Source organism: Prorops nasuta, unplaced genomic scaffold, assembly GCF_024137725.1.
Source record: "Prorops nasuta isolate Cenicafe-Biocafe unplaced genomic scaffold, Cenicafe_Pnas_1.2 PNAS00010, whole genome shotgun sequence".
In the NCBI taxonomy this organism is placed as follows: Eukaryota; Metazoa; Arthropoda; class Insecta; order Hymenoptera; family Bethylidae; genus Prorops; species Prorops nasuta.
Window position 1 is genome coordinate 4,671,548 of NW_027116807.1, and position 13,139 is coordinate 4,684,686.

Sequence of the window (13,139 nt, forward strand, 5' to 3'; positions counted from 1 at the left end):
TTTCAAAATTAAAATAAATAAATTAGATAATTACGCATTATAATATACAATTTATTTAAGTCAATATTTTTCAAAATCTTACACAGCTGATTTAAAGCAGTGCTTATTTGCTAAATGACATCGACTATAAAATAAGACTATCTTATAATGTTTTAGCAGGATATTAATATAAAAAATTGTGAATTAATGAAGGACTTATAATAAAAGCTATAAACTAATCTGCAAGCATTGCTTACAATCATCATAAAGGTGTAAATTTATTTTAAATAATCATTTAATCTGATTCTGAACCCGAACTCGCCTCTGACTCGTATTCTCCAACGTTAATTGTAAATTTGTACTCTTGATCGCAACCTAAATATGCATCACTCATAAAATAAAGAGTGTAGGAATGCTGTCCTGGTGAAGGAGCAACAAAATCTAATTTAACTTTTGCTTTTTGTTGTAGAGTAAGTCTTTTAATAGAAAGAAGAGAATTGGTTTTAGAGTCTCCAATTACCACCCACCAGCCTTCTTCACGTTTTTGAGGGAAGAAAGGTGCTACTACTGGTCCAGTTACTTCGTCTTCTCTGTCAAGCTGAACAATAACATTAACAGTACCACCGCTATATAACTTATCTTTATCCTGCACTTCGTAAGACATTTCAATATTCGGGTAACGATTGCAGAATCGTGCAACATCTGCCATTTGAGCATCTGTTAATTGAAGCAGACGATTTCTATCATCATCTTCAAGTTCCATAACATCAAATACAGTTTCAACTCCCTTCTCTGTACACCGTTTGATTGTTTCTGTAGAGAAATGTGGTAGCTGTTTCAAATAAGAATCTTTAGACCACATGGCTTGAGTTACCATTTGAGCAAGCTCCATAGCTGCAACTGCAGGTGCTAACCAGCCAGATGAACTGAGTACATCTACACAAGCTTGAATTAAGCGAACAGATTTGCTTAATACTAGTTCTGTGTCTTTTTGTAATTCTGGTCCAAGTTGTATCCTAGATAAATGTGCCTGTAGTAGCAACTGTGCCTTTACATGAGGATCGGCCATTCGGGCTACTTGTGGTGCATGTGGTAATCGAGCTGCCAAGCTTCGTAGTAAGTTTTCTTCTCTTTGTCTGACTGGCACTGACTCGTATTCAGCTGCTGCAGAAATGATTTCCAACAGACCTCTTATTTTTGTTTTATTATTCAGTGATAAGCTAAAGAGCTCGATTGTCGCATAATTTATGTAATAGTAAGCTGCGATCATTCCAAGATTTAATGGTAAAGTATCCATTTCATCTTCAACAACAACGCATTTAGCTTGCTCTAAGTCACTTAAAGTACTTTCGACTAATTCAGATAAGTGATCAGATAAATGTCTATGTGTAACACCTTGTAACCCATAATAATTAGGATTTTGTGTTAATCGCCTATATAAAAAGGTCCATGTTAGATAATCAACAGCATCTTGTTTATTTTCTACTGTTTTGGTAACAATTTCAGCATTAAAATGATCATGTAATCTATGATCTAAATGACTTTCAGCAGGAAGAGGCTCATTGAGAAACTTTTTAAAGAAATCTTTTTTAGAGCTTTGGCATAAAAGTACACACTTGGCATCATCATCTTCTAATGGACGATTTGCTCTAGCCACCATTTGCAAAACATCTGTTATTGGATAATCTTCGTACGCGTGTGTTTTACCGTTGTAGCATTGTGTGTCCATTACAACTACTAAATGTGAACAAATAGATAAACTCCAACATAAATCTCGTGTAGCTACAGCTATTTGTATCGCACCGCTATCAAATAATTGCTCCACCAAATGCCTATCATCAGCGGACAATCCTTCATGCAAATAAGCAACACCTTGTGATAATGTCTCTTTCAAGGTCTTGTCAGCCATTCTATCCAAAAACGGTTTTATATCAGATTCTTCAGCATGGAAAAATCTCGAAGGCTGACCCTCTGATGCTGTGAATGTCAAAAGATCGATTGCTGTTAGTCGAGCTTGACGGCGAGTAGGCACAAATATAATTATTGGTTTGTGAGGTGCATGCCTTAAAATTGCATTATATACTGGTTTAGCCATAGCAGCAAGCCTTGAAGCATTGTGTGTAATATTTATTCCTTGTACATGAAGCTCCAATGGTACAGGTCTTACAGAAGGGTGGAAATTAAATGTTCCTGCAGCAGGAGCTCCAAGCCATTGCGCTGCATCTTTAGCATCAGCTAACGATGCAGACAATGCTATGATTCTTGTTGGTTTATCTAACTGTGAAGAAATGAATCTTGCTCGAGAACAAGCCATTTCAAGTACTGGACCTTCTTCGCCGTCAATAAGTTGTAATTCATCTACAATAAACAACTGAATATTCTGCACATTTTTTCGTTGCTTCCATCTTCTAGATAGTATATCCCATTTATCAGCAGTAGTAATGATTATTTGACCCTTGGCCAATAGCTTTAAATCGGTACCCGTTTCACCAGTTAAGAATACCACTTTCTTGCCCAGTTGTTGGCCAAATTTAAAAGTCCAATCAGTATACACTAATTCGGCTAGAGCTTCTTTACTGACCAGATAAACGCATCGTCCTTCTGGATTTTGAGACAGTAATCGAAGTACAGCGAATTCAGCAATGAGGGTTTTACCAGATCCAGTTGGAGCGCCAACAAAAATATTGTCATCTGAATTATAAACTGCGTTAAATACTTGTGTCTGAATTGGATTAAATTGTGGAAACTTATCCACATATAAACTCTCAAATTTGGAGTTACGTAAAGCAGTAATAGGAAGAGGCTGTAAGTCGAGTAGCTCGGTTGGTGGTAAATTCTTCTCAGGTAAAATTAAGTGGCGAAAACTAATTGGTAATTGAGTTTCTGCACCAATCCATCGATCAGATACCACACGCAAGAAATATTGCGGAGGAAGAGGCTCGAAAACAGGCACAAAAAATTTAATTAGATGTTCATCAGAAGCATACTTAGCTTTCAATAAAAAGTATTCATGATGAAGTATAACCTCTGAATCTACGTCTTCTACTAAAATCCAAAATGCTTCTGAAGCTCCATGTACTTTATCATCCCACTGAAAGTCAGGAGTAATAGTTAACTCAACGCGTAATGTGGAACGAGTAATCGGTTGAATGTGAGTGGACAAATCAAGTTTTGGGAATTGATGAATATATTTATGAATAGTTTTTCCAAGTTTTGGTACTCGAATTAATTCACCAATTTCATTAGGACCTAGGTCATACAATCTTTCCCATGGAAAATTCTTCTTTTCTATTTTTTTCACTATTTCTTCAGGCATTTTTCTAAATTGTCTTAATGGAGACATGGATTGCCACATTCTTCTATCAATCATTTTACACAATGATAAACATTTGTCTGCTAATTGTGCCCAACCTCTGAATAATACGATTTCAAATATTGCTCTCATTAGACGTGATGCGGACTGCGTAACAAAAACCATATCAGACATTAAAGCAAAACCTTCTAATTTTAGTTGCGAAATATATGCTTGTAAGAGTACATTAACTTTTGCACTAGGTTCTTCGATACTCTCTTTAACAGGTATTGGTACTCTTTCCATTAACTTTTGTAATTCCAATTTTTCCTCCTCTCTTACGTTTATATTTTTAAATTCACCAGACAATGAAAAAACGCGAAATAGTTCGATCTCGCTTAATGTTCTTTTTAATAATTGATTGTATGTCGACATGGTATCATGGGAACAATAATAATGAGAAGCTATTCTTCCAAGCTCAGTTGCTTGAAAATTTCCAGATTTACGATCGTATTTAATCAAGCCACTACGATCTAATCCTACAGCAGCTGAGTGTACCAAGTCCGCTCTGTGTAATTCTAATAGCGGATCTTCTCTTAATTTATCATGGCTTATTCCATATAAATTAGGACATCGAAGCATTCTTATATACAAGTATGTATAACCAAGCCATGTTACAGCATCTCTAATGTTCTGAATAGTACCTAACACTACTTCTGCGTTCAACATATCTGACATTTTACTGATCAACTGCGATTCAATAGGTAATTGCTGATTTAATAAAGAAAGATAATACTGTAACTCACTATGATTCGTGATTAATATACCTTCACCTTTTGTATCATATTGAGGACGACCGGCCCTACCCAACATTTGCAAAACATCTAATGCACCCAATTCAACCCATCTTCCTTTTTCTGGACTGTATACTTGAGTTCCCTTAATAATAACTGTGTGAGCAGGAAGATTTACCCCCCACGCTAAAGTTGCCGTGGATACTAACACCTGTATATGCTTATCAGCAAATAAATCTTCGACCAATGTTCGGTCCACTCTTGTCATGCCAGCGTGATGAATAGCAAATCCATATGGCAACAGATCTTTTAATTCTTGATTCTTTACTTGTTCTGCTTCGGTTCTTAAGACTTCCATAGAAGCTGATCCCTCTCTAAGAAATTGTCCTAAAGTATCCTTCTCCAAACACATATCTCTGATCGCTCGTGCAGTTTTACCCGTTTCTTTACGAGAGTGTACAAATACCAAAACTTGATTCTTTCCAGCATGCTCCATTGTTTTTTCATAAACTATTTCATTCATCACTTGAAAACGCTTTAAAGCTTTCTTCTCTGTTACTCCAATGTATTGTTGCTCCAGTGCAACTGGTCTGAAACTATTGTCAAAGTAGAAAAGACCAGTTTCTGGTTTAATGCGTAAAAATGCCGCAACATCCTGATAATTGGGCAATGTTGCTGATAAACCAATTAAACGAACATCTTCCTGTGTTGTTTCAATATTTCTAATAGTCCTAGCAACTAATGCTTCTAAGACAGGTCCTCTTTCGTCGTGCAATAAATGAATTTCGTCAATAATAATTAATCTAACTAGCGAAGTAAATGTTTTTTCACCACCTTTACGCGTTATTATATCCCACTTTTCTGGTGTACAAACTATAATTTGAGTAGCAGCTATTTGCTCCCTAGTCAATTGATGATCTCCGGTTAATTCAGACACAGTTAAATTATAAGTTGCCAATCTTTTACCAAAATTACCAACCATTTCTTGTACTAAGGATCGCATTGGAGCAACATATATAATTTTAAATTCATCAGCGTTAATAGTTCCATCCGCATTTATATGTTTACCAATTTCCCGCATCATACACAACAACGCAACATTTGTTTTTCCTGCACCCGTTGGAGCACAAAGTAGCAAATTTTCGTCACTTTCTAAAGCGGTTTGGTACAGACGACTTTGTATACGGTTCAACGTTTTAAAACCTTCGAATGCTGGTTGAACGTATTTAGGCAGTTGATCTATTTGATGTAGTTTTTCATTATCCGAAAATGGCTTTGGCTTTAGTGCTGGTACATGAACCTCTTCGTACCTGTAAAGCAGAAAAATGATTGAAGTAAGTCCAAAATCTTATTACCTTGATAGTAGAAAAATATAGATTTCATGAACAATTTTTATTAAACATTTACCCTTTTCTCTGCTTTCTAAAACTCCCATCTGGTAGTTGACAGCGTTTATTGGCCATAAAATGACTTCCTTGTGCAAAAATAAGATCTTCCAGATCAATTAAATTTCTTGTCCCCTGAACTTGACCACCTGGTCCACCTGTATCTTCATTTTCCTCTCTTATTTTTCTTTGTGCTCGTGCTTCCATTGTTTCATTATTATCATCTTCTCCTTTTCCAGTGTCTAATTGTCTAAGAATTTTAGCAAGTATTGGGTCATCATTCATTTTTTTTCGCACTTTCTGTCTTTCTGATTCAGATTGTGAAGATGCCAACATTGTGCAGTATGCAACTTAAAAATAAATCAATAGGAACATTAACATACTTATTTTCATCAATCAATTTATATTTAAAAACTTTATAATATGCTTACTTGTATGCCTGTACTTTTTGAGCTGTTTGATGAAATCAAAACAATCATAGCCCAATAAAAGTACTAGCTGATTTTCACAATCACGATCATCTCCTGCATCTTTTAATACTGCTAATACTTCTGCTGCTCGAGCTTGTGAGACCATAGCATCATCATATATTCTGCTTAACCGTCTTTGTAACCAGTATGCATCAATATCAAGAGGATGCAAGGCTTTTTCTTTTTTCATTTCTTCAGCACCTCCAAGCTACAAATAGAGTTAAAAAGGAATGAGTATACACTACATAAAAGGTTAGATATATGGTTCCTAAATAAAATATTATAAATTCAAACATCTTATAGATGGGTTAAATTTTATATCCATACTGTATTGTGCAAAATTCTTGAAGGTAGATTTATAGGAATATGCAATAAGAAATATAGATTTCCTTTTAAGTAATGCCACTAGAATTGTTGAATTTCCATATTTTTCTTATATAAAATGTATTTAGAGTCATAAAATATGAGCATACAAAGCTAGCCACTGATTTCAAATATACTTAACACTTTATACAGAAATTCAGACTTTAGAGTGTTTCTTTTGACTTTGATTGCATTTAATATTATTAACAACAAAATTGCCAGTATACAGCTATACTTAAAGTGCAATATACTAGAAATTCTTATTCTTCTATATATTTTAACATTCCTAAATTAATCTCCAGTTTTTACACATATCAAAAGAGGATATTCTAAGGATTTACTTAATTTCTTTTCAACAAAATTAATTTAACCGTTTGAAGCCTACACAAATTTGTTTATAATTCTTACATTATGAGTTACATTTATTTATTTAGAAATATAAGTTAACTCCTTGTTAACATAAGATTAGTTGTAACTTTGTATCATGTACAATTTCAATATAAGTTATTGAAGTATTCAACATTCAACGAAAAGTTATTAAAATGTTATCTTCAACTCACTATATAAATTTCTCAGAATGTGAATGCACCTAAAGTTTTGATATCTTTTTGTCCAAAATATATAAAAATTAAAGCTAAATCAAAAGCTAACAAGACTTCAAAATAAATGCATTTTAACTTGGAACGACCTATATTAAAAAATTCTTGTACTGACCAACAAATAGGCTTTAAATGAATATTTCTAGATATTATTTTGTGTCTGGCAACCATCTAACTTTATTAATATATAACCAATAAATGTCAAATTCAATGTACAGTATATACTGATATAAACAGTAACTTACATTTTCTGCATGTATTGCTCTGTTATCATTAGCTTCTTCTCCTTCATCACCTTCCTCTTCATTTTCTCTAACTTCACCATAAACATCTTCATCATCTTCTTCACTACTTTCTTCAAACTGCACATTAATACCATATGTCTCATCAATATTTTCTTCACTAGTAGCATTTTTTTCATCATTACCAAAATCTGTTATTTTCTTCCCAAGATTAACTAATAAGGCAAATCTTTCATCAGCTAACATACCAATCAGATTCTCAGTTTCTTTCTTTTTTTCTCTTTCCTTTAATCTATCATTTTTTAAAACTGCTAAAACTTCATCTGCAGCACCACATAAAATATCTCTGGGTTGATCTCCAATTGCTTCTTGAATAAAACTAAGGAGAACCTCATAAGTTTGTCTTGTTTCTTGTGTTTTAGGTCGATAAAGAATACCAACCATTTCATCAACACCTTCAGATAACAAAGTTGCTCCTTTCATTCTTGCAAAATCATATCTAGCTTCATCCCTCTTTTGACGTCTAAAAAAAAATTAATAAATTTAGCAAATTAAAGTTTATATTATTACATTTATCATCTGATCATGTCAATAAATTTTTAGAGAAGATTTATTAAATAAGTTGAGGCAATTATATACTTTAAAAAACTTAAAACTGAATTAATAGTACAGCTAAAAAGATCTTTTGCTCTCTCTAATTTAAATACCATATATATATAAAACTATGGATATTTTTTTATAAAAAGTATGAATCGTTTTTTCATAAAAAATTGATATATGTATTACACTTAGATGATTTACTTAACTTTCAAGTCAATAATTTACAAATTTACATAAGAGATTTGACACTATTATTGTGTAAAAATATTTATATTTCTAATGTTAATAACAAGTAATAAAACTAGGATTATAGTATATAGGTTTTGCTTTAGCTTTATTTTCTGCTTTCTTCATTATTGGTTATTAATCGTTATAAAGATTATTATAAAAAAAAGACAATACTGCTATAATAAAAAAAGTTAGTGATATCTTAGTACAAAAATTATGTAATTATTAAGTAAACATGATAGGTCTATTTATTTTAGCAGAAAGTCGCTAACTTTGTATACTTCATACACTTTTCAGTGCCAACTAATACAAAACAAAAAGACAGAAATACCAAAAGTGTAAAAAGCATAGTCAAAATGGAATAAACCTATTAATAATTAGAGATACTTACTTGACTTTTCTTTCTTCAGCTTTTCCAGGTTTAGTTCTTTGAGCTCTATCACCCATTTTTGTACCCTCCAACTTCCCAGCGAGGGACATAACTTCACCTGTAGCTTCATCGCGACTACGTCTTTCGATTAATCGTACATCCGCTTGTAAAACAAGATTAGAGTTCTAGAAAAAGAAAATATTATATTAATCTATAATCTTTATATTGGATGCAGCCAAAACGGTGTGATAAGTAGATTAGGTTAGTTTATATAAAAAAACAACTATATATTTTATAAAAAATATAAATATATAAATAAAGGTTTTTTTTCATTTAATAAGTCTATTATAAAGAAAGTAATTATATAGTTTTATTTACCGCTTTATACTCGTATTGCAACTGTCTAGCAGCAGCATCCGCCATGTTTATATCTACTACGAAATGCTACGAAATCGACAGAATCGACCGCAATGAATCAATCAACCGTGACACTGCCGTGTTAAGGAGTGGGGCCGTGATTGCAGCGCCATCTAGGAACTATGAGAGTTTTTGGAGGAACTAACCGGACTTTTCAGTCATATATAATTTCAAAGTTAAAGTTTAAAGGAAAATACCAAAAATAAATAATTACAATTATATAAAGGATAAATATTTCTTTATTATATAAAATAATTTTACAAAATAGATATGAAACAAACATAACAAGTTTAAAATACTATTTATCACACTTTATACCATAATTAAATAGTATAAAGGAAAAAATTATGAAATCATAAATTAACATATCTACACAAAACATAACGTATATATTATTAGGAGGATATACATAATTTAAAGCAAAATTATAATGCAAAACAAATCATGAGAGGTGCTTTAAATCATATAGAACCTATTAATAAATAAAAGTTTACATAATTAAAATTACACTTATCATATCAATATTAACATAATCGATCATAAGTATAAAAATATATATCTAGTGATTTATATGAAGGTGGAAACAGTCTAAATCTTAATTTTATTCCTTTCGTATAAAATTATACAATAATCCTCTTCGTCTCATTCAAAAACCTTAAACTGATTAAGCTTTTGATTGAAATAATGAAAATTTCTGTACTATTTCCTAAATGAGAAATATATGAAGTTAATTTTGTTTTAATTTTATTGAGACCATATATATATATATATATATTAGACCGTCTCAAATTTTAAAATATTTTTTTAATGTACGTTACATCCCACTTGCCTCATTTTTTAATTTTATCTTTAACATGATTTTCCCGCAACATAGAGATTTTACGTTTTTCTTCCTATAGATCACGGAACGACCATTTGATTTTTCCATAACATTGACACAGACAACTTTTATTTAAATAGGTTTTGGTATACAAAACAATTTTCTACAATCTATATTCTGTTGCAAATTGCTAGATAGTTCAATTACACATTTTGTCAGAACATCTCGTTAGTCATTTTATTACTTTATTAATTCTCAGCAAAAAACAGCACAGTATGTTCAACGTAGTGATTTTACATGATTTTTTGATACTTAAATTATTATAATTAAGAAATATCTAACCAAAGTTAAAATAAAAAGAGCTGATAATTTGTTTTTATTAAATATTCGTTTAGATTTTTCTATATATAGTAATTTAAGCACGAAAATCATGTTAAATTACCACATTGAATATACTGTGCTATTTCATGCTAAAAAGGAAAAAATAATAAAATTACTAATGAGGTGTTCTAAAGAAATATGTAATTAAACTATTTACTACTTTCGATTATTTTTGTTTTAAAGCAAATTGATGGAATATCTTTTCAAATAGGTTTTAAATTATATCACCTACATCCTACATTTACTAAAAACCTGATGAACTTCACTTTCATCCCTTCGCAGTGCGAGAGGGTCATTGATAATTTCTTCCAAATCCTCATAAGCTTGCGCTGATGGTAAATTTCAAGGTGGCACAGTGTTTTCCTTTAGCCTACAAACAGAAGAATCCATCATCACATCATTTTTATCAAAATGTTTATAAAACACTTTATATTTATTTAAACCATTCAAAGATAGATTTTACAAACCTGGTTTCTAATTTGTTTGACCCATTCCAGTCCAATTACATTCATTGAAATGAAGTGTCCTTGCTCCTTGCTTTTGTTTGATCATCCTGGCACAATGCATAAATAGTTTTGGAGCATTTTTTTAGACATCCCAGTTGATTTTGTCACCCCCATTGGTTCTAAATTCTGTATACAACAAGAAATAGAAATTAAAACATATTTTTTAATATTTCGTTATACTGAAATTAACCTATCACCTTCGATAACATTGAACTTTACTTACTTCAAAAGAAAAGAAAGTCAGGTTGAAGTTATTATTATATAATTGCCCTTGTAGCTCCTGACACTTAAAAACAACTTTCAAACATCTTTCAGTATTTAAAATTACTGTCGAAATAACTTTACTTTAAAAGTATTTTTATACACATTTACGGTAAAAGACTTTCAACTCTTTCAAGCAGCAAGAAATATGGCGGTCGGAAAATGGCGGGATATCGGCGTCGTCAAAGTAGCGACACTAGCGCCACCTGGGAACTCTGAGATTTTTTGAGGAACTATAACGCTGCCCCACTTCGCACGCTGCTACATCGTACTGACTGAAGCGTCTGCAGTCTGAGCAGTGAGCTGCAATCAACTGTCTCAAGCATGAGGCATGGAACCCAAAGACGGCCAAAGAGAGAATACGAACTACAAAGTACCGACTGCAGATACATACTATGAGTGCGTTCACGGAGACGCTATCAACGCTACTGCGCACATATAATAGGCAATTTTCTCTGCGCAGTAGCACAAATAGCGTCTCCGTGAACGCACCCTATGTATGCGTATTGAACAAATCGTTCTGATTGGCGCGGTCTCGCCGGACCTGCTTACAACCAATCAGCTACGATTGCTCAGTAAGTTACCAATGACCGGTCCCCGTTCCGGAAGTTCCTATTGTCTACCCGCTACCGTGTGCGCTAGTTACAATTACGTTTTCGAATTTCCACGTGCGCATTATCAGTGAAATGCGCGACCGCATTTCTTCGAAATTACTGACAATTATCTAACTATTCGCGATTAAAAATAATTTAAAACATTGTTTTCATCATATACGTGTTATTTAATTATTATATTATTATAATTTTATCTGGTTACATACAAATTAAATTCATTCATTTTACTAAAATACTGTTAGCTTGAACGTGCTTTTTCTTTTTATTCGAAAATATTTATATTCAAATTTGTATTATAAACAATATTTAAACAACATTTTATTATATAATATAATAGTAGAGGAATGCAGTATATGGTGGAAATAAAAGTTACTAACTACCGTAAGATCATCGGGCGATCGAAAAAAAAGTAAATAAAATCAGTGCGCGGCACGTGTTATATTTGTGCAGTGTTTGGGTGTCTGCAGCGGTCAAGGGCAACAGTCAACAGCCTCAAGGACTCTCATAGCCTGTAAGTCTCATTGTTTTTATCTTAAAACTGAATAAAGTCCAAAACTAATTAAATAGAATTTAATTGAATAATATTTATTTTTTTTCTTTGTTGCAGTGGGCGACCTCACTTGGAGGTGTAAGTGCGCGTTTAAAAAATCCGCGTCGCGTCGGGTCGTTTTAAAATTATATTATCGCGAGTGCCATCATCGTCATCGTCATCGCCATCGCCGTCGCTTCGAAAGATGAACCGTAGATGGAATTTCGCCGAATGAGTGAGTCCCAAGGGTAAAAGTGTGGATATTTTTCTATTAACCAAAGAATGACCTAAAACCTACCGGTATAGGTTCCAGTCGGTCCTTCTTCGGTTAAAATCATTTCTTGTGTTTTTGCATGATTTTCAGGTTCTTTGCGTTATTGTAATTTGCTTGTATTTTTACGTGTTTTTCTTTCAGGTTTAGCTTTTCGATATAGGTAGGCCCTTTAGTTTTGCGTATTAGGCAGGCATTATAGCTTCGGTGTTAGGCAGGCTTTTTTTTCAGGTTCTTCATTGCGATTATACCTATTTTACGTGTTTTTCTTTCAGGTTTAGCTTTCCGAATTAGGTAGGCATTATAGCTTTCGGTGTTAGTCAGGATTTCTTTTTCAGGTTCCTTCCTTGCAAATTATAAAAATTCCATTCTTCCATATATTAAATCCCTTCCTCTTCCCTTCCCGGGGGTAAGAGCAACCATGTGCTCAGGAACGGAGAAACGCGCAATGAGTTTTGTTCGTTTTTCATTTTTATTTGCTTTTTTACATATACATATTGTTTTTACATTCAAAATAAATTAAAATTAGCACAAAATGAAAAAAAACGAACAAACAAAGCCTCTGCTCTGTTCAAGACCATTGCAATATCCTTCGCGAGGTGGCCCTGTTTTTACAAAAAGCAATGGATCTAGAGGAGAAGGTAGCTCGATAAATTTATTTTCCTCTAAAAATATGTATTTATCACAGTTGGTCTTTTGTTCTGTTTTTATTTTTTTTTCAACAAAACGAAAAAGATGTTTAATTAATGTGAAATACATATTCTTAGAGCAAATTAATTAAAAAATATGCTGGTTTAATTTGTAAATTATAGTTTTCAAGGTTTCTTTATCTTCGAGGGATGTTTGTAAGTACGGCCACTAGTCAGGTTAGATTAGATTGGGCTAATTTAAGTCTTGTTCTCTATTATAGACTGCAAGTATTAAAAATCTGTACTTAACGGCACACAATTATAGGTTTTCAGTCCTTACAGTCAATAATGGAACACAATCGGCATAAGCGACCCCCCCCCCCAAACTC

General features: G+C 32.7%; 1 protein-coding gene and 1 long non-coding RNA gene across 3 annotated transcripts; both read right to left on the reverse strand.

Moving 5' to 3' along the window:
- Positions 1-35: 35 nt before the first annotated feature.
- On the reverse strand, positions 36-8,794 carry l(3)72Ab (U5 small nuclear ribonucleoprotein l(3)72Ab). 2 transcript variants are annotated; one of them, XM_066733312.1, is made up of 6 exons: positions 8,701-8,794; positions 8,344-8,507; positions 7,128-7,647; positions 5,882-6,128; positions 5,473-5,800; positions 36-5,375 (listed from the first exon to the last, which is right to left on the reverse strand). In XM_066733312.1, exons 1-6 carry the CDS (start codon positions 8,743-8,745, stop codon positions 275-277), a joined length of 6,405 nt encoding a protein of 2,134 aa, XP_066589409.1. In that variant the 5' UTR covers positions 8,746-8,794; the 3' UTR covers positions 36-274. The 2 variants fall into 2 exon arrangements, with proteins under 2 accessions (XP_066589409.1, XP_066589410.1); XM_066733313.1 differs by lacking the exon at positions 8,701-8,794 and having other exon boundaries at positions 7,128-7,503; positions 7,566-7,647; positions 8,344-8,387.
- A 469-nt stretch (positions 8,795-9,263) lies between these two features.
- On the reverse strand, positions 9,264-10,969 carry LOC136776798 (uncharacterized). The gene is made up of 3 exons (XR_010823149.1): positions 10,670-10,969; positions 10,408-10,572; positions 9,264-10,310 (listed from the first exon to the last, which is right to left on the reverse strand). It is a non-coding gene; the product is annotated as an uncharacterized lncRNA (long non-coding RNA).
- Positions 10,970-13,139: the final 2,170 nt, after the last annotated feature.